General features: G+C 37.8%; 1 protein-coding gene across 1 annotated transcript; it reads left to right on the forward strand.

Annotated features, from left to right (window-relative positions):
* Positions 1 to 4,488: 4,488 nt before the first annotated feature.
* Positions 4,489 to 9,786, forward strand: LOC551649 (nuclear receptor subfamily 2 group F member 6). Its single transcript, XM_016915400.2, has 7 exons — positions 4,489 to 6,327; positions 6,469 to 6,584; positions 7,445 to 7,630; positions 7,752 to 7,868; positions 7,926 to 8,092; positions 8,206 to 8,452; positions 8,524 to 9,786. The coding sequence occupies exons 1-7, from the start codon at positions 6,173 to 6,175 to the stop codon at positions 8,751 to 8,753; spliced, it is 1,218 nt and encodes a 405-aa protein (XP_016770889.1). The 5' UTR covers positions 4,489 to 6,172; the 3' UTR covers positions 8,754 to 9,786.
* The last annotated feature ends 9,561 nt before the right edge of the window (positions 9,787 to 19,347 follow it).

Here is a 19,347-nt window from a genome sequence, read left to right on the forward strand (position 1 = left end):
AGTAGTAGAAGGGATCGTAGGAATTCGCGAGAATAGCGGTATATGCGTGGCGAACCGTGGGAAAAGGCAGGTGGTATCTTGTCGTGGTGGTCGGCGGTTCACACTTTCAGCTCGTTCTTTTCTGGTGACAAGAAAACCAAAGTGACGGTGCAGGGCCGCTTTTATCGCGGCCCTTCCTCTCTTTTTTCTTTTTCTTCGCTTCGAATCGAACGCTTCGCGTGTCGTGAATAAATCAGTCGGCGATACTCCTCGAAAATGATATCGATATCTTTTCGAAAAATTTGAATCTAACCGGTGTACAGCGAGTATTTACAACGAGATCGATCGAATCTATTTCGAAATGGAATAAAATTGGAGTTGGAATTAAACGGTCCATTAAAAGATTGTTGGAAGAAAAATTCGTATATAGTAGCTTCTATGAATAGAAACCGTTTGTTTATTCAATAAGAACTTTAATTGGTAATCGATGTTTGGAGAAAAAATAAAGTACGTAAATACGTCTAATGACACTCGTGGTGTACCAGAGGGTGACTACGAGGGTGAACGGAAGACGAGTTCTTTCTCGAAACGAAGCCGCCCCTGTCCCCGAGCGCTCGTCCAAGAGATGGTATGGGGGATAAAAGGTTTCCTTGTTTAACAAAATATCGTCTCCGAACCATTAGCCCGACCGTTACCACTTCAACGCGATTTTCTGCTCCTGCCACGTCGAGGAGGTGCTTCACAATCCTACGGATCCTTCGACCTATCAAGTGCAGACCGCTTACTTTACCCCCAACAGAATCGCGCCAACACGCGCTAGAAATTAACTTCTCCCATATAATATCCCTTTCTCCCTTTTTCTCCTCTTTAAACTTTAAACTTTATTCCGTCATTCCTTGTTAAATGACACGAACACCTCCACTTTTTTCTTACTTTATCGAGACTAAAATTATTCGTTAAAGTAAAAAAGCTCCTTTTTTTTTTAAAAAACACGTTGGAAAAGTAACGTTACGATCTTTGAACATTGCAGAAATTTTCTTAACGGTGCGATTACTCGAATTAACGATCACATCGTAGACATGATAGAATATGGGAGATGACGATCATTGATTTTCAAGTAACAATAAATAAATTATTCAAGGATAGGGTGCTGGTTATTACGGCCATCTCTAGGTAATCCAACCCGCCACCGTGTGAAACGTGCAACTGTGTTACTAACGTTTCATGGCTATTTATTTTTTTTCTGGAAGCTAAAATGAATCAAAGCCCCATAGAATCTCATAGACGGAAATTAATTAACCTCTTTTATTTATCAGACCTCTTGCCTCTATCCAACATGAACTCGAGTGATCGAAGGACCACGAAGGACGCGAATTTCTTCTTTTCCCTTTTTACACCCGTTCTTCTTGGCCAACGTTTTAACAAAGCACAGAGAGGATACGAAATATCGGATCCGCAACATCCATTAATACCGCAGGAAAATATGAAAGTACTCTCTAAATCGTCTCGAGGAGCATTTGAACCCATACCTCTCCTATTCCTCCATGATCTCATCTCCCGTCAAACACACCTCACACGAATCCCTCAAACAGAGCCCGGAGGGGAGGACGGGGATACACCAGAACGAGGACGAAGCGCACAAGAGGCTCTGGTCCTCCGCTTCGAGCAGTTTTTTTTCTTCGATTACGGGGGGAGAAAACGGGCGAGTTGACGAGTTGACTTGCCGCGGTTCAGGCGGCGGGGCTTTCCCTCCGCCAAAGGGGTTGCGACCCTCCGAGCTTGGAAAGGTACGCCCCGCCTGTCGACCAATCGTCTGCGGCCCTTGGCAACCCCCGGCCGAGCGATACCTCGATTGGGCGTATTGAGACGCGAAGGCGATCAAAGGCGACGCGTCCTGGCCACCCCTGGCACCCAAAGGCACAGGAACGAGCGAGCCATAAATCACGCGCGTACACCTCGTGCACCCACCAAGTCCTCGCCGCGATAAAGAAGAAACGCTACCAAGTGCTCGCTTCGATTTAACCGCGGCAACGTCGATTCGCGATCACCCAACGTTTCGCCTCGTTTTTCGATCGTCGTTTCGGAACGTGGATGGATGGATCGATGGATGGGCGTAAAAGAGTTTGGTTGCCTTACGTTTTGGAGTAATAAAAAATAATATATTTCGTTGTGGTGTTTACGACTGATTGATATTTGGGTAATTAAAAGTTTGTAAAAATTGTTTAAAATTGTTTGTTGCTAGATTTGGGATTAATATACGGGAAATATGGAGATTCATCGGTAATTGATTCGTATTTTCGTTTTCCTCTTTTTTTATTCTTCTAAATTGTTCATTTCTCGGGCATTTATACATTTTTGCGATTGAAAAATTAAAATATATAGAATAGAGGAATATTTATTGGGTATAGAGAAGCAGTACCAGTTCAATGAAACGTCTTGTTTTCTTTCGAAACAAGATGGCTACCGACGCTAGTTTGGAAATTGCAAAAGGCGAAGGAAAATTATCCAAGATTCGATCGTGAATCCCGATCTATCCAAGACTATCTATCCATCGATAAAGATTAAAATATCGGCAGCTCAAGAATCTTGTGATTTGATAGTGAAAATTGGAAGAATTTATTTTCCTATACAGGTAAGGGAATTAATTAATTTTTATCATTCTATTTTATTGATTCAACATCGAATTTCAAATAATTCTATTATAAAAGATATAAATTTTACTTAATCTTGTAATTAAAATTAGATTCTAATAAATTTTCCACCTTTCTTTTTCGAAGTTGAAGAACAATTAATCGAAACATATGTGTTTTTTTTCCCGACAGTTAGTTGATTATTCGCGTGTAAACACACCTGTAAACCCCTTTTTTCCGGCATTGAGGCGTGTAATTGTTCGTTCACGGATCGCCTCCTTGTCGCGTAATGGCTGCTGTTGCGTTCACACATATGTTAAAAGATATTCGCACATGTTTTACATATATATATATAATCCTGTGATGTAGGAAGCACGAATTTTCTGGCTTTTATATTTCGTTATATTTCTATATGTAATACATTTGAAAAACGTATCGATATTCATTGGAGGAAATTCAACGTACCACTTCAACTTGTACCACTTATCTCTGCCCCTCCTTTACACACCGTGTAATAAAATATTACAAATTATACGCGTTGTGAGTCCATGTTTCGCACAAAATTATTACAGGTTTTAACCAATTACAACCGATGTCGCTTTTTTTCTTTTTTTTTTACTTTATATAATAATTCGATATACTTCCTTTTTTAATTTTAAATTTTCTCATGCTTCTTTGATTAAAAAAAGGCACAACTTTCTTCCCATATAAATCCATATAAATAAATATTATCACGATACACGTGTCTTTACAAGAAGAATTTGAATAATTGGCGCGCGTGTACCAGTCGTTCAACCGATATCAAGCGTACTGACGAGCGAGAAAAAAGAAAAAGTATCTGTTACGCGAAATCATTGGTCTGCTGGAAGGTTTACACGTTGGCCAAGTGTCGTGCACGGCATATGCAACCGAATCACGCAATCACTGCCAATCGTGTGAAACGCGCACGTGCACCACCGAAACTAATCGGTGGTGGTTGCCAGTTAAATCGAAGTCAGTTTAAGAGTCAGATCCGACGTTTCGTCCATTTTCTCCACGAATTTTTTTTCAATCATTTGTTTGAAAAATGTTTCCTTTTTCTGCAAAGAAATATAATTATAGTATCGAGCGATGGATGTTGAATTTTTAGATTGCTCGTGAATGCTATCAACGTTGTTGTTAGCACCGTTGCGTGTAAAGAGGATATATCCCTTCAAGTCACTTGAAAATTGACGAAATTGTTGCTCAACAGGGAAACGAGGTGGCGTAACGCGATACCTACGCTGTCATTACGACTGCAGCGCAAAGATTAATTATTCAAAAGCTTCTAATTGCGCCTCGACCCTTTCGGACAACACAAAAGTCACGTCAAGGGTGGCTAACGACCATGTTTACGCGGAATGCTCCTTAAAAATTGACGAGAAACCTTCTTCTGAGGGAAGAAGGAACCATCCGTCACGAAGGAAAATTCATCGACGAAATTAAGTAATCACGGTTTAAATACCGTGGACATTTGTCGGATTATATTATTTATCGAACGAGAAGAAAAATCATCTGATTGATGAAGAGTCGAACGCGGAAAAGAAAAAAAAAATCGTATCTTGGACGATTTTGAGCGCAACGGATGGAAGATCGAGGCAAAAGTTGCTCAGAGAGCTAACGTCACGTGCTTTTTTTCTCAATCAACCCTCCATTATTCCTCGAACAATATATCGGCGTGATTAACCGAACGAAAGAATGTGCGATGATTCTGAAGAATTTCTTCTCGATCGTTCGATTCTTCGAAAGATTGAAAAACTATATTTATTTGTAAATTTCATAATCTTATATAAATGTAAATTTGGAGGAGAGGAACGATTTGCAATTAAATTATATCAGTTATATTATAAATCGGATTAATAAGCAGAGAAAGAAAAGAAAACGAAGTAATAATAATTATTTGAACAGCGAAAAAGGAAGAGAAGGAAGCTGTTATTTAAATTTAAATTTTGTCAGACGGCAAAGGACAATATCTGATCCGTATCTGAATTCGATCCATCAGCATTTTTTATGCGAAAGAAGGCACGTGACGTGACGAGGAAAAAAATTTGCATAGAATTTTCGGGCGACGAAAACTTTCGTCACCACGCGGAACTATCGAAAAGTCATTGAGCCGACATTAGGCACAGTTTGCATCTCAAGCTGTGACGAGCTTATCAAAGTTCTCGTGATCGATGGGTTCGCATAACTTTCTACTTTCAAGAATAATATCTTCCGAATTGTCTTAAACTTTTCCATATACATATACTTTTCTTTCACGTGTTTAAATCTTTATTATCTTCATTAAAATAGATAAAGATTATTTCGCGACCACGAGGACCATTCGAAGAAAAGAATTCGATGGATTTTGCAACGAGAGCACGAGAAACGAGAACAATTTCGAATTCCTGCCGCATTTGCATCGAATTACAGACAGATTGCTCGTGTCCAGCACCCGCCGCATAACATATGTTACACACGCGTGCGTAAACACAACGACAGATAGATTCGTGCAAACAGAGGCGAATAATCCGCGCCATGTGTATTGCCTTGCCTTTTATTGAACGAATGCCAATGAGAATTCGACTCGCTATCAGCTCTATCATTTCGAGGAGGCAAGGATGATTCTCCTCCGGACGCGTCCACACGATAATAACGCTTGGAACGTAGTTATCCTGTGAAATAAAAATATTATGGCAGGTTAACGCTCACACGCGACCACCGTCACCGTCACCACTCCCTCCCTCGACAAGCCATTAAGAAGTCAGTCGACAGTCAGGCAAGAGATCTCTGGCGGAGGGTTGACGGCGGTAATGACCAGTGTCGGTGAGACTGGTGGTTCTGGGAGGGTGCGGCGAATCCACCGTGGCATCATCCACCAGGAGGACTCTCTCTCCTCCTCGAGGTGGTTTACCACCGACGAGGCTGGGCGAATGCTCCACGTCACCGATGCATTATTGAGCCTGGGAACCCTACAGGTGGCCAGCCGTTCCGTTCGAACGAGAAAGAGCCGAGGGCCTCGATTCAAGAGGGAGCACGCGCTCTTTCTCTCTCTCTCTCTCTCTCTCGAATCGAGGGATATGGAGAACCAGAAGAGGTGGAGAACAAGCGAAAGGGGTTTGCAAAAGTCAATGGAAGAGGATATTTCCCCCACCTTTTTCTCGAGACTCTGTTCTTCGAGCAAACTGTTTCACGTTTTTTCGGAGACTGTTGTTTCGGAGAGGGATCTCGAAGAGGTATTCTTGGGGAAGGAGGAAAATGTCGATTAACAGCGTTCTAATAGCTTGAGGTTGAACTTGAAGTCAATAAGTCGCGAGCATCGAGAAAATCGAACGACGTTTAACAATCGTCCAACTTCTCATTACGTGTTGCAATATGCAACGACGGCTATAACTTGGAATGGAGGAATCACGATAACCGAGAATCGCGTTGCGCTACTCGAAAGCTCTAAGTTAATTATTTTCGTAGAGAGAATAATCCGGTTGGTTAAAAGGAAATTAAGTTAAGAAGAATTAGAAAAAAGGTTTTATATAATTTCACGCAATAATTTGGATAATTGCATTTTGATGACCAGGTTTCAGGACGGAAAAATGGAAGACAACAGCCGGGGCGAAAGTTTGTGCAAAGTTTGCGGTGATAAAGCGTCCGGAAAGCATTATGGGGTCCCGAGTTGCGACGGATGTCGCGGCTTCTTCAAGCGGTCGATCCGCAGGTATGCAAGGTAATTAATTTGCTGTCGATTTAAAAATTCGTTCGATTGAAAATATGATGAATAATTTCTTAACAGAGAGAGAATCTTTTTTTTTTGGAAGCATTATTCTATTCGTTTTTGTATCTAACGATATTCGATTCGATTGTGCAGAAACCTCGATTACGTTTGCAAGGAGAACGGACGTTGTATCGTGGACGTTTCTCGTCGCAATCAATGCCAGGCATGTCGATTTACCAAGTGCCTTCAGGTCAACATGAAACGAGATGGTACGCTTCGTTTCAACGGTGATTAAGCTTTTATTCTTAAACGCGAATTTATCCTCCCGTCTTTTCGTACAAAATTAACGACTAAGCGATTTTTAAAAAAAATATCATCACAATTTAAATACACGAACGAGGAGATATTCGAAACTTGGCATCGACATTGTTGAACTCTCCAAGTTCGACAACGTCTCGTCTGTCAGAGAGCTTGGGGATGACAGAAACCTCGATACGTTCCCCATTTTTGATGTTATATTATATATATATCCATTCACACACACACACATACACACAACAAACGAGTATTCGTAGCCAACATACAACCAGGATATTACAATGCATGGAGACGTTCCCCAAAAAAAAAGGAGTGGAAAGAGTGCTCGAAGGGGAAAGAGAGAGAGAGAGAGAGAGAAAAGGGGTGCTCGCACCCACATGAAACTCTATATTCGCGCCAGAATCCGGAAAGTTAGCCTCGCCTCGAGCGGTGTCACGAGCAGCCTGACGTTCACAGGTTTTGTAAACACTTCTAGCCCGACCCGATAATCCAAACACTTGATTGCACGGAGATATCAATTAGCGAGGGAGGGTAGAAAAGGTGCCATTAGTGGTCTGCGCTTCTCTGGCGAGTTTGATTATCCTTGTCGAACGAAAAAAAGGAAAATAAAAAAAGGAAGATAAAATAATTGGAAAAGAATTGCGCGAAGAGAGCGTGATTTTGCTTCGATGTATAGTTTCAAACAAGAGGAGATAGAAGCTCCATTTTGGTCACCTTTTCTAATTCCCTCCTTTCCCGTCAAACGATTCGATCTCAACTCGTCCGCCTGCATAATCGATTGTGAATTATTAAGAAACTATGATACTCACAGCGGTGCAACACGAAAGAGCTCCACGAAATACATCGTCCCTGGTTGCAGCCGCAAGGAGAGGTCCCTCGGGATTATATCCTGGAATTCCGCACGTTTATCACGCAGCGAGCAACCCTTACCATCCCCTTCTGTATCCCGCGCTGTTCCCTTTCAAGCCGACCATGTCGGCTTTCACTCCGTCGGTCGGTAAGCAACGAAGCCAATTTCCAACCAAAACGAAATTATTGAAATATGTAATATTATTTATCTATTCGAATCAAGTGTTTGAAATTATCTTTACGTATGTGCACTTTGTTTCGTTTCGCAGCGCATTTTTTACCCCGTTCACCGACCACGGAATCGTTGACAGTGAACGCCGCGAAAGAGGACGAAGTGACAAGTTCGGAGGAAGCTGGCTCGATCGACGCTAGAATCGAACCGAAGGGTAAGTCCCCTTAGTTAAACGCATTATTCGATTTATTCGAACGCGTTCCTCTTGCAGAGGAGTTGGCAAGCGCTCGATTAACACCATCGTCCATCGCTAATCCTGCCTCGACCGAATACATCTCCAGCTTCTCCATCCTACCCACGGAAAATATCTACGAATTCGCAGCGAAATTGCTCTTCTTTGCTGTCAGATGGGCGAGAAGTATTCATTCCTTTTTGCAAGTAATTTTTATTAATCGATAAAAAAAGAAAAAAGAAAAAAAAGAAAACCAATCGTCGATTGCATCCTTACCGTCCCTCGATACTTACGTCACGAATATTTCATCCTTCTCAAGCTGCCCTACAGAGACCAGACTATCCTACTGGAGGAATCTTGGAGCGAGCTTTTCGTGCTCACCGCCGCGCAATGGAACTTCCCCGTGGAAGAGGCCGCTCTTGTACCGAACGATTTATCATCCGAAAGAAAGGAGACGCTGGTCGACGAGGCGAGGAAATTGAGGGAATTGTTGGCAAAATGCGCTCTCCTCAGGGTCGATCATTCGGAATACGCTTGCCTCAAGGCTATAGTTCTTTTCAAAGGGGGTAAGATAATTGATTATAATAAAGAGAGACATTGTTGTAGAGGGAAAATTTAACTAATCTTTCGTCCCAAGAGTCGCGAGGGCTGTGCGAGCCGGGGCGAATAACGGCGTTGCAGGAGCAAACGGTGGCCGTGTTTTGCGAAAGGGATGCGCGACGAGTCGGACGACTTTTACTGTTGTTACCCTCTGCGCGAGCGCTCTGCCGATCAACCCTTCAGGAACTGCTGTTCAAACCGACAGTGGGGGATGTTAGCGTGGAACGATTGTTGGGCGACATGGTCAGCGCTCTCAGACCTACATAACGCCGATTCGACTCGGTCGATATAACGCTTCTCAAACGGATAACCAATTTATACCGACGATTATTTCAAAGATAATTCTACTACTTTCGATCGATCCTTTCTTCTTTTCTCTCTCTCTCTCTCTTCTCGAATTTCCAATCCCGGTTCAAAGAGAAAATGAGACGAAAGTTTGAAAATTTTACGTAAAGTCTAGTCAATTGTTCGCATCGATTGTAAATTACGATGTAATTCCGTTAAATAATGCAATCTTGAATGATGTAAATATATTAGAAATAAGAATGTTCCAGTAATAATTAGTAGAACGAAAGAACGTTGCTTTTTCTAATTGCGAAATTATATTTCTTCTTTTTTTTTTTCTAAAGAAATCTTTGCCGATAAAATTAAAACGTTAGCATTTTTCGAAACTATATATATTTTCGAGATATGCGAAAGAATATAGTCGAAGATATTTACTTTTATGGATAAGAAAGTTATGGAAAATTGATAGAGATTATATACGATATAGGCAACGCGTGTTTCATTTCAGCAAAACCCTCTGAATTTCTGAAACGTTTATTCTCACATCACAACAATAAAATTCGTTTACACAGTGTATGGGCGTCTGCGACGATAAATAAAATTACTTTATATGGATGATTATCGGGAAGATTGGCATCAAAGAAAAAAAAAGAGACACTAACGCACACTATTTTTTTTTTTTTATTAACTAGAATAATTTATTCTTTCATGGTAGAAAAAGGAGAATGTATCTTAACTCATGGACTGCATTGTACTCATATATATATATATATATATATATATATATATATATATTGTATATATATATATATATACAATTACATACAATCCTCAATTGAACGTTACACATAAATTCATTATAGATTTCCTTGTCCTCGTGTGTTTCTGCGTGTGTATGCGTGTAAAAAATTGTTCGTCAACCCAAAAGAGACAACTGTCACTTCTTTCTTTTTCATTTTCACTTCTTCTGTCGTTTCACTGTCCGGAATAATGATATAAAAAAAAAAAAAAAAAATTGCCTCGATTATTTTACATATAGTTTGCGGAGGGGAAAAAAATAGCTCCGAGTGCGATTTTGTTTATTTTCGTTTCTTCCCTTTTCTTTTTCCTTTCTAAGTCCGTGAACTAAAAACAAAGACAGAGACGGGTAGCGGAATTGAAAGATATAGAGTGGAAAAAAAATGGGAGAGGACAAACAAGAAATTCAAGATAGAAAATTTTTCGTGGATGGAGAAAAAAAATGTGGAGAAAATAGGAGAAATGATCGATGGGAGATCATTGGATGAATCATCGATCGTCGAAAATTATTTCGAAAAAAAAAAAATGAGAATGAGGATCGAAGGAAAAAAGTAATAAGAAATTTTTTTATCGTTCTTGGACTACAGGAATTTCGAAATTGATAATTCGATCGATAAATGAGAATGAAAGAATTTTAGAAGAAGGGTAATCGTTTCTATTTTTTCTTTTTTTTAACGATTTTCTTCTCGAATTTGAAATACGATCTAGCTACTCTTTGCTCTTTTTTTCCATCTCCTTGCTTTTTTTTTTTTTGTTTCCTGACTTTCGTGAAACCCATTTAACCCTATTTTCTCTGAATTTGAAGAACATATTTCGTTCTTTTTTTGTTTTCTATGCTCTTCGGTTTGCCTTCGATTTCTTTACAGCATCAAAACGCACAAATATATATATATATGTTTTTTATATATATGTCAAACTGAAAAAAAAAGAAAGAAAAAACGAATGAAGAAAATCCTTAAATGCCTTCTTGAAAAATCTATCTTTCGTGAAGTGTGTCTCGCTTTTTCGTTTTCTTCCTTTTTGACATTATCCTTTTTTTTTTTTTTTTTTTTTTTTAGCTTTTTTTTTTAATCCACTCATTTTACAATAATAATAATATTCCTATACCGTTCTCCTTGTTTAACGCACTTACATTCAAATAGAATTTTATTTTTTAAAGTTACATAAAATTTTGCGATTAAGTAAATCGGTAAATCTCGCTGCGTTTATCGTTTGTATCGGTCTTTTTCTTTCAATTCATCGTATTATTATTATTATTATTATTATTATTATTATTTCCCTTTCTCTCTCTATAATATTACTTTATTTTATTTTATTTACGTTTTTTTTTTTTTTTTCCCTTATTTTTATCTTCTCTCTGTGAGGAATTGTTCTCGTCGAGCGTGTCGCTCGCTGATGATCACGGTGCATCTTCGCTCACGCGCGCGCTTCAACGTTCACTTTTCGTTTCGCCATTCTTCGTTCCCCGTTTAGAATCTTTTCTCTTAATCAATACCATAAGAATACTAATAAGAATACGAATAATAACGTTAGCAATATTAATAGCGGTTAGACAGAGTAACTAATAATAATAATAGGAAACTAACATAGATAATTCAAAGAACGATCAATTTTGTTCAGAGACGAAGGGAAGGAAGCGAATGATATACGTATTTTTTTTCTTTTTCTTTTTCTTTTTTTTTTTATTTCTATCCCTTTCTTCTTTCGCGAAAAGCAAGCTAGGACTAAAAAAGCGACTTTTCACCTCGCGTTTTTTTTCTTTTCTTTTCTTTTCTTTTTTTTTTTTAGCTCGTTTATTTGTTTCTCTCTCTCTCTCCTCTCCTTTCCTCCGAATTTTGATGGCACGAACAAAACGAAGGACGTTTGCTCGCGCGTTTATTCGAGAGAAAAAAAAAAAAAAGAAAGAAAAGCGACGTCAGCTGGCGCGTGAGCGTTACAAAATGAAAAAGACGCGCGTACATCGGCGTCTCGCCCGATTTTTCCTGTATCTTTTCAACCATTTACGCGAATCGAATTAACATTATCCATTTTTATCGTTTTCTCAACTTTTCTCGTTACCTTTTTTTCAAAATCGGATTTCTTTGCTACGTTTAATTATTCTTTTTTTTTTTAATCGTTTCGTTTTTCCTTTCATTTTCGTAAATTATATCCGCATTTATATCCATGATGAAATTCTTAATTACGTATACTTTTTCTTCTTCGTTTTTATTATTTTATTGAAAAAAAAAAAAGAAAAAAAAAAGAAAAAAGAAAAAAAGAAAAAAAAAAGAAAAGAGACAAAAAAACAACACAACGGCATTTCTACTATTCCCATTCTATTTTTAACGCTAATATGTAGGACAAAAAACTAACAGATTTCGGTATAATAACAAATCATCGCCCATCGAGCCCGAGACGAGTCACGAGCCGAAAAGAAGGGGACGAAATTATTAATTCGTGTTACGAAATTAAATTGCCGCAAATATAATTCATCCGCGGTTCTAAATTTCAACTATTCCTCGGGACGGTCTCGGGCGATTCGACGTGACGAAATATAACAGGTTTTGTCGGCTCTGACGACCATCGTTCCTCATTTCTCGCCGATCTCTTCCGCTTCGACGATGGACCACAACAGAAAAAAAAAGAAATCTCGAGGCCGCCACCTCTCCAACGTCCAACGTTCCCATTTTCTCGTTGCTTCCTTCTCAACATTCGTAATAAACGTATAATTGTGCACAATATACGACAATAATCCCAACTTCTTAATCAAGTCACAATAGCAGCTTTACAATACAATTACAATATAATATCTTTATATTATCCTCGTGTAAATCGTATTTTACGAGAACCCGTCCACGGATACGATTTTTTTTTTTTCTTCTTCTTTTTATTGCTGTCGAAGCGATTTTTCGATGGCTGGCAGTGACGCGCGTTAATTAACAATTTTCGAGCGTACGAACGAAAAATACTATTCGTTCCGTCTCGTTTTACATTTCTCGCCTTCCTCTCTAACTCTAATGTCCTCCACTTGTTCCTCATATATATATATATAAAACTACGCCCTTATCTCGAACGATCGAACGATCAGTATCTTTCTCGTCCGCCCTTCATCCAATATCCGATGATCTCGACAGGTTCCCGAGACACGAGATGCTCGAGGATGCTCAATATTCTCAACAGGTGTAAGATATTCTCGATTCTCTAATATATAATAACTTCTCGGTAAAAAAATATTTGGGGAGGGAGGGAGGGAGGGAGGAAGGGAGGAGGGAGGGAAGGGTTTGGGGAGGAGAAAGGGGAACACCGATTCGAAGGCAACATTCGATTCGAAGCGGAAGACTCGAACGAAGGGAAAAGATCGTCGAGAAACGGGGAATTCCAGCTATACTTCACACTATATACATTCATTAAGGGAGAGGGCTCAGTCGAAGATGAACGAGCAAGAGTCGTGAAAAAAAAAAAAAAATAAAAATAAAAATAAAAAAAAATAATAATAAAAGATGGAGCTCGCTTGTTGTCTTCGACATTGGAGGGCTCTCGCCTCAGACAGAGCTCGCGAACACAATAATTCTATTTCATAATTGTTTTTATCATCGCTATTTTCACGTTCAACTATTTCCTATTGTATGAAAGGGGGGAGGCGGGAGAGGTTCTGTGGATGGGGTTGGGGACACATTATTCCTTCTTTTTTTTTTTTTCTGCTGGATTCATCATAACTGTCTGCGATGTTACTCTCTCGCGCGATTTTCTTCTTCTTCTTCTTATTCTTCTTATTCTTCCTCTTCTTCTTCTTCTTCTTCGTTCTATTATTTATTTATTATTATTTATTATTATTAATATTATTATTAATATTATTATTAACCATCGAAGAGTATGTATAATATTATATATATCGTGTTGTCTCCCACTGTTGCTTTCGAACTCGTCCACGTCCTATCCGAAAAACGAGTGAAGGAAACGAAACAGATCGAACAAAAACCGTAAACTTTGCGCGATCCATCGATCGACCACGATTGTATCGCCGCATTTTGTATATGTATATGTACTTTTGTAACTATTGATATTTAATTGATGATGAAACGAAAAGTTTTATATATATATACATATAGTAAATAAAGAGAGGTGGTTCGAATTGTTGCGTTGTTCACGGCGATCACCTCTCGGTCGATCGATCGAAAATTTCTTCTGTGCGCGTGTCAAAACGACGCGATGCGTTCATCCAATAAGCGTCGTGCAAACGATCAATTTACACGATGATTTCGAAATGAAATTAAGAAAATATAGGTGTCTCTGTCAACACGTATACGTAGTATACGTTCAACACGTGTGGCAAATATCTATATCTATATAATATAACGATTTACGCGAATAAAAAAGGGAAGAAAAGATGAAAGAAAAAATATATATTTTCCGACAATTGAAACACGGCTCGATATTAATCTATAAATATTCTTTTCTCCTATAAACACGACTGTTGTTTCCTTCATTATCTCGTATTCGTTATCTCATATTTTTTTTTCTCTCTCTTTTTTTTTTTTTTAAATCTGTTTCATAATCATTCTCTACGTTCTTGTCGCTGGCTTTAGTTTTATTTTTTTTATCTTTCTCTGCGTTCTATCGTATAATGCGTGTAATTGAGGTACGGTTAATATCTGCTTTGTAGCTCTGAAATTTGCGAGGTAGTCTTGTGTTTGGGGCGCGCCGCGACGGCCGCTCTCGCCGCGGGCGTCGAGCGTCGAACACGTCGTCCCGTTTACTCATCTCGCGCGATTCGAGAAACGTTCATAAGGCCCAAGTCTCGCGTCCCTCTAAACGTGGCTTAGAAAAGTGGGTTAGGAAAGTGAGAGAACGAGGAAGGGAGAAAGAGGAAAAGAAAGAAAAGAAAAGAAAAGAAAAGAAAAAGAAGCAAAGTACGAAAAAAGAAGAAACAAGGAGGACGAGATAGGGAGGAGAGAAGGATCGCGAGACGAAAAAGGAAATATAATATTATTAAGGGGTTGACGACGGCAGTGATTTGTCTGGACGCCCGTGACGTCGAGGTCGGCCAACCAGCGGCCACGCCTTGTTAAAAAATCCCATGGGTTCTATTGTAACAACTATTGCACTTATGATTTGTATATCAATGTCACGCTTCGTAGGTGTCAAATGTAAAAAGAGTACTGTTATTTTGGATAAGGAAAGAGAGAGGGAGAGAGAGAGAGGGAGAGGGAGGGAGGAAGAGAGGGAGGGGGAAAAAAATAAAGGTGAAACTATTTACGAGTCCTCTGCAAAGATTTTAACGAAATATCTCCTCGTTCGTTTCGTTCTTTTAACATACGAATAAACGAGGAAAAAATAATTAAAACGTTGACTTCTCGATGGATCAGCCATGCATTCCTATTTTCAGATTTTTTTTTTTTTTTACGGATAGGTATTCGATTATATTTCCAGTTTCCAGTTGGTGAATTTTAATCTTTTCCCCCTTTATTTGCACGTTGAAAGATTGAAAGATTAGGAATAAAAAGGATCTCGTTAAAATCTGCGTAGAGGACACACATCGGCAGTTCGACCGGAAAAGAAAATATGAGAGAAAAAAAAAAAAAAAATTAAATAAATAAATAAAATAAAAAAGGATCGGAAAAAAAGATCGGAGAAAGACTCTTGATGCATGGACACACTCTTGCATTAGAACGTTAAAAATCTTACTATTATTAATAATAATTGTTATTTAATTAATAGGTACCTTTAAATGCCATCCGGTTTCCATTATTATTACTATAATTATTATTTACGATTTCTCTATCTTCTCTTTTCATCAATCTCTTCTCACTGCAAGCTTTCTCCACGCTAATTAATCTTGCGCCTTTCCTTCCTATTTTAACATTTTTTTTTTTAACATCTCTCTTTTTCTCGTATTTAATCTACCTATTTATCTCTCTTTCTTTTTCATTTCACTGCGATATTCCTCTTTTTATATAGCTTAAAAAACAAAGAAAAAACTGACAAAATATATATGACGTTATTACGTACGGTGTAAATATATAGAATAATCTATATATATATAATATTTATATATATATCGATATATATAATATAGCTTTTCTATGGTAAATCTGGTTCGTTAATAAACTCTTAAACACTTATTACAGGCGGAGAGAATCGGTCTCTTTTTGTTTCCTTTCTTCTTCTCGTATCATATCCTTCGTTATTGTTTTATATATATATATATATATATATATATATATATCATTTCCCGTTTTTCTTGCATGCGCGACGGTTCTATTTTTCCATATGTGTATAATATATAATTACGTACGTACGTACATACGTATACTGATGATGTTCTTGTTGTTGTTGTTGTTGTTGCGTCTATATATCATCTTTCAAATAATCATATATGCAAGTACGTGTGCTGATGGATCGTTCGATCGAGAAATAAAGATATACGCGTCTAGTTACTAAAAATCTGTGATCTTGTGCGGAAAACAAAAACAGAATTTCAGCTTCCCTTTCGTATATATAATAATCCTGTTTACACGCACGGCTTCTTCTCATCGTTATTGGTTGTTACAATCCTGGTGTCGAAAAAAAAAAGAAACTTTCCTTCTTTCCCATTTTCCCATTTTATGATTTCCCTCTTCTCCACTCTTTCTTTCGTTCGTTCTTTGCTTTCTTTCGTTTCGTCGAATTTTTTTTAGTCCGGTTTTTTGTTTTTCGAATCGTCTCTCTTTGCGTTTTTGATACAGGGCAATTCCTCACGTTCACCTACTAATTTTAATCCAAACTCGCTAGCGGGTGCTCCCCCTCCAGAAAATAACGAGAAACGCAGCCTCCTCCTTCCTTTTTCTTTTTCTTTTTTCTTTCTTTCATTCTCCTCTTCTGTATTTTCAATTTCCTTTTTTTTCTTTCTTTTTTATCAACCTCTCGTGATCTCTTCCGAGTCGAACACAAAAAAGACCCCGAAAATTTCCTTCCTGTTTCATCAATCAATTGATCAATTAATCGGATCGATCGATTTTCGGAAAACAAGACACACCATTTCGTTTCTTCCTTCTTTTTTCTTCATTTTTCTTCACACGATGACCAATTCCCGGCCAACCGCCGAATGCGGAAATTTAGCATCTGGAGGGAAGCGGCCCGCTAAAATATATACTTTTTTTTTTTTCCTGCCTTACATGTCTATGTATTTTATCTCTATGCTTCGTGTACTTAATGATTATCCATATAGTATGTAGTTTAAACTTTAAATATTATCCACTAAAAACACCATAGATTTCTCTTTCGAAAGATCGAAAATATGTTTTCCCTTAATACGCTTCGTAAAAGTGTTCGTGTGACGCGCGCGCGCGCGCGCATGTGTGTGTGTAATATGCGCGCGTGTATATGTATGAAGAAGGGGAACAGAGCGCGCGCGCGCGCGTGCTGTACGTGTGTGTACGTGTATGCGTGTAAAGGTGAATCCGAAAGGAGTTCGCGATTTCCAACGAGTTACAAAAAAACCATAAAAAGAGAATAACAGAATTTATCGATTCTACCAAAGACCATAATAAGTAAAAAGAAAAAAAAAAAAAAAAAAATAAATCAAAGAAAATTCGGGGAAAAAGGAGCTTAAAAAAAATAGTAAGACGATAATAATAATAATAATGATAAAACGTCGAACAACACCAAAAAAAAAAAGAAAAAAAAAAAGAAAAAAGAAAAAAAAGAGTAAAGATCATCCCGAGGAAAAAAAAAAAAAAACTGAAACCGTGACGACACACGAAAAAAATTTGTCGATCGTTCGAATAGTCCGAAAACCGGAAAGAAGAAACACGCACGTTTGTTGTCCCATCCTCGATCGAGGAAATTCGTGCCTGTCAATCGGTATTTCATCCCATTTCATTTTTCCCTTCCTTTCTTTTTTTTCCCCCCTTCTTCTGTGTTCTTAATTCTCACCGACTTTTTTTCCCCTCGAACGGCACAGGCCGTTTTTTCCCGTTTTTTTGTTCCCGTGCTTTCGACAGACACTTCATTTCTCTCACTTCGAATTCGCGAGTTTCTATTATTAATTGCTTTACAAAAAAAAAAAAAGGAAAAATTGCGATCAGCAATTTTATCGTTTTATAATTAGTATTTTCTTTTCTTTTTTTTCCCTCATTATTATTACTATTATTATAAACATATTAAGATTATTATACGCCATATCTTATTAATTCATTCCCTCGTTTTTTTCCCTTCTTTTTAGATCTCTCGTCCGTCGCCAAAACCAAATTTTTATTATCAACAATCTTTCGTACATCCGAGTAATAATGTATCATCTTCCCGTAATCGAATTTAAAAAAAAAAAAAAAAAAGAAACAAAACGTACGACGAAAAAATAAACGCCCTATCGATTCGACGGTGATTCTATTTGATTATTGCAAAAAGATGAGCGAGGGGAAAGAAATTAGAATGAACGGAAAAAAATTATGAAATCTTTATCGTGGCAGGCATCATCGGAACGAGTTTCACTCGGATCAAGAAAAAAAGAACGAGTTTTCCTTTTCGTTTGTGTTTTACACGGAATTCACGAAAGTAGCAAAAAAAAAAAAAAAGAAAAAAAAGAAAATAAAAAAATAAAAAAAAGAGAATAAAAATGATCAAATCATCCAAGACGCAAAAATACAGGCTGTAAGTAGATGTAATAATAATAGTAGTGTGTAGTAGTAGCGTAGTAATAGTAGTAGTAGTAGTAATAGTAGTAGTAGTAGTAGTAGTAATAGTAGTAGTAGCGATAATAAGTAAAGTATTCGATAGTGTGTAAGTGATTATATAGAAGTTTTTCTTTAATAATAGAATAGTAGCAATTAAAGTAAACTAAAGTAGACAAAAAATGAATTAATTACGGTGAAATTATAGTAATCACAGGGCTCGCCTTCGTCACGTCTCTCGTCCTTACGATTACGGTAAAACCCGACTTATTTCCTCCTCTTCGTCTCTCTTCATTTCCTCTGTCTCTTCTTCTTTTCGCTCGATATTTTTCCCCTTCGTTCTCTAAACTGGTGAAAGAGAACTAGATGCAAGATAGAATCGACGAGAGTGACGAGAGTAGATCGACGAGCCCCGCGGTAGCACAAAAATTAAAACAAAAAAGTCATTATTATACCCAAAGTAGCGAGTGCGAAGCAAAAAAAAAAAAAAAATGCAAGCGCGGAGATCGTCTCCGTCGGCAATGCGCAACCTCTATATTATTTATCATTTATATCAGGAAAATAGTGTTTTCTTCTTTCTTTTCAAGCACGTGTTTAACTTGCAAGTAAACTTCTTTTCCACTTGTCCCTTATTATTATTATTATTCAATAGCAATATTTCAGCAATTATATTTTCCTTCCCTTCAAAAAAAAAAAAATCGTCGTTCTCTCAATCTTCCGTTGAATATATCGTTGACTCTTCGAAGATACTTCGTAGTACGTGTTATTTTTTTCTTTTTGCGATCGGTTTCGCGACGAAAAAAAAAAAAGGAAAAAGAAAAGTGAAACGGCGCGTGCGTGGCCGTTCTATTTTCAATTATGATTAAGTAATCCCGTTATGATTATTATTTAGTTCGTTATACATGCAATCATTGTTCACGAAATTACATGGATGTCTCTCTTTTTTTTTTTTTCTCTCCCCCACTTTTCACTTCATATCCCACACTCGTCCTTCGTCGCAGTCCTTCTCATACGTTCTCCTATTTTCTTTCTCATTCAAAAGAATCCCACGTACCATCCTCGGCGTGCGTATAATAATTTACGTATATTCATATATCTATATATATGCATATAATGTACGTATATAGTATGCGTGTGTGTGTTGCGGTATG

The sequence above is a fragment of the Apis mellifera genome, linkage group LG12 (genome assembly GCF_003254395.2).
Source record: "Apis mellifera strain DH4 linkage group LG12, Amel_HAv3.1, whole genome shotgun sequence".
NCBI classification, from domain to species: Eukaryota; Metazoa; Arthropoda; class Insecta; order Hymenoptera; family Apidae; genus Apis; species Apis mellifera.

What these genes read in the sequence shown, in the direction of transcription:
- LOC551649 (XM_016915400.2), top strand. Translation starts at nt 6,173, where the DNA reads ATGACCAGGTTTCAGGACGGAAAAATGGAAGACAACAGCCGGGGCGAA. An exon ending in GGCTTTCACTCCGTCGGTCG is followed by an intron (nt 7,631 to 7,751) that starts GTAAGCAACGAA and finishes TTCGTTTCGCAG; the next exon opens with CGCATTTTTTACCCCGTTCA. An exon ending in GTATTCATTCCTTTTTGCAA is followed by an intron (nt 8,093 to 8,205) that starts GTAATTTTTATT and finishes ATCCTTCTCAAG; the next exon opens with CTGCCCTACAGAGACCAGAC.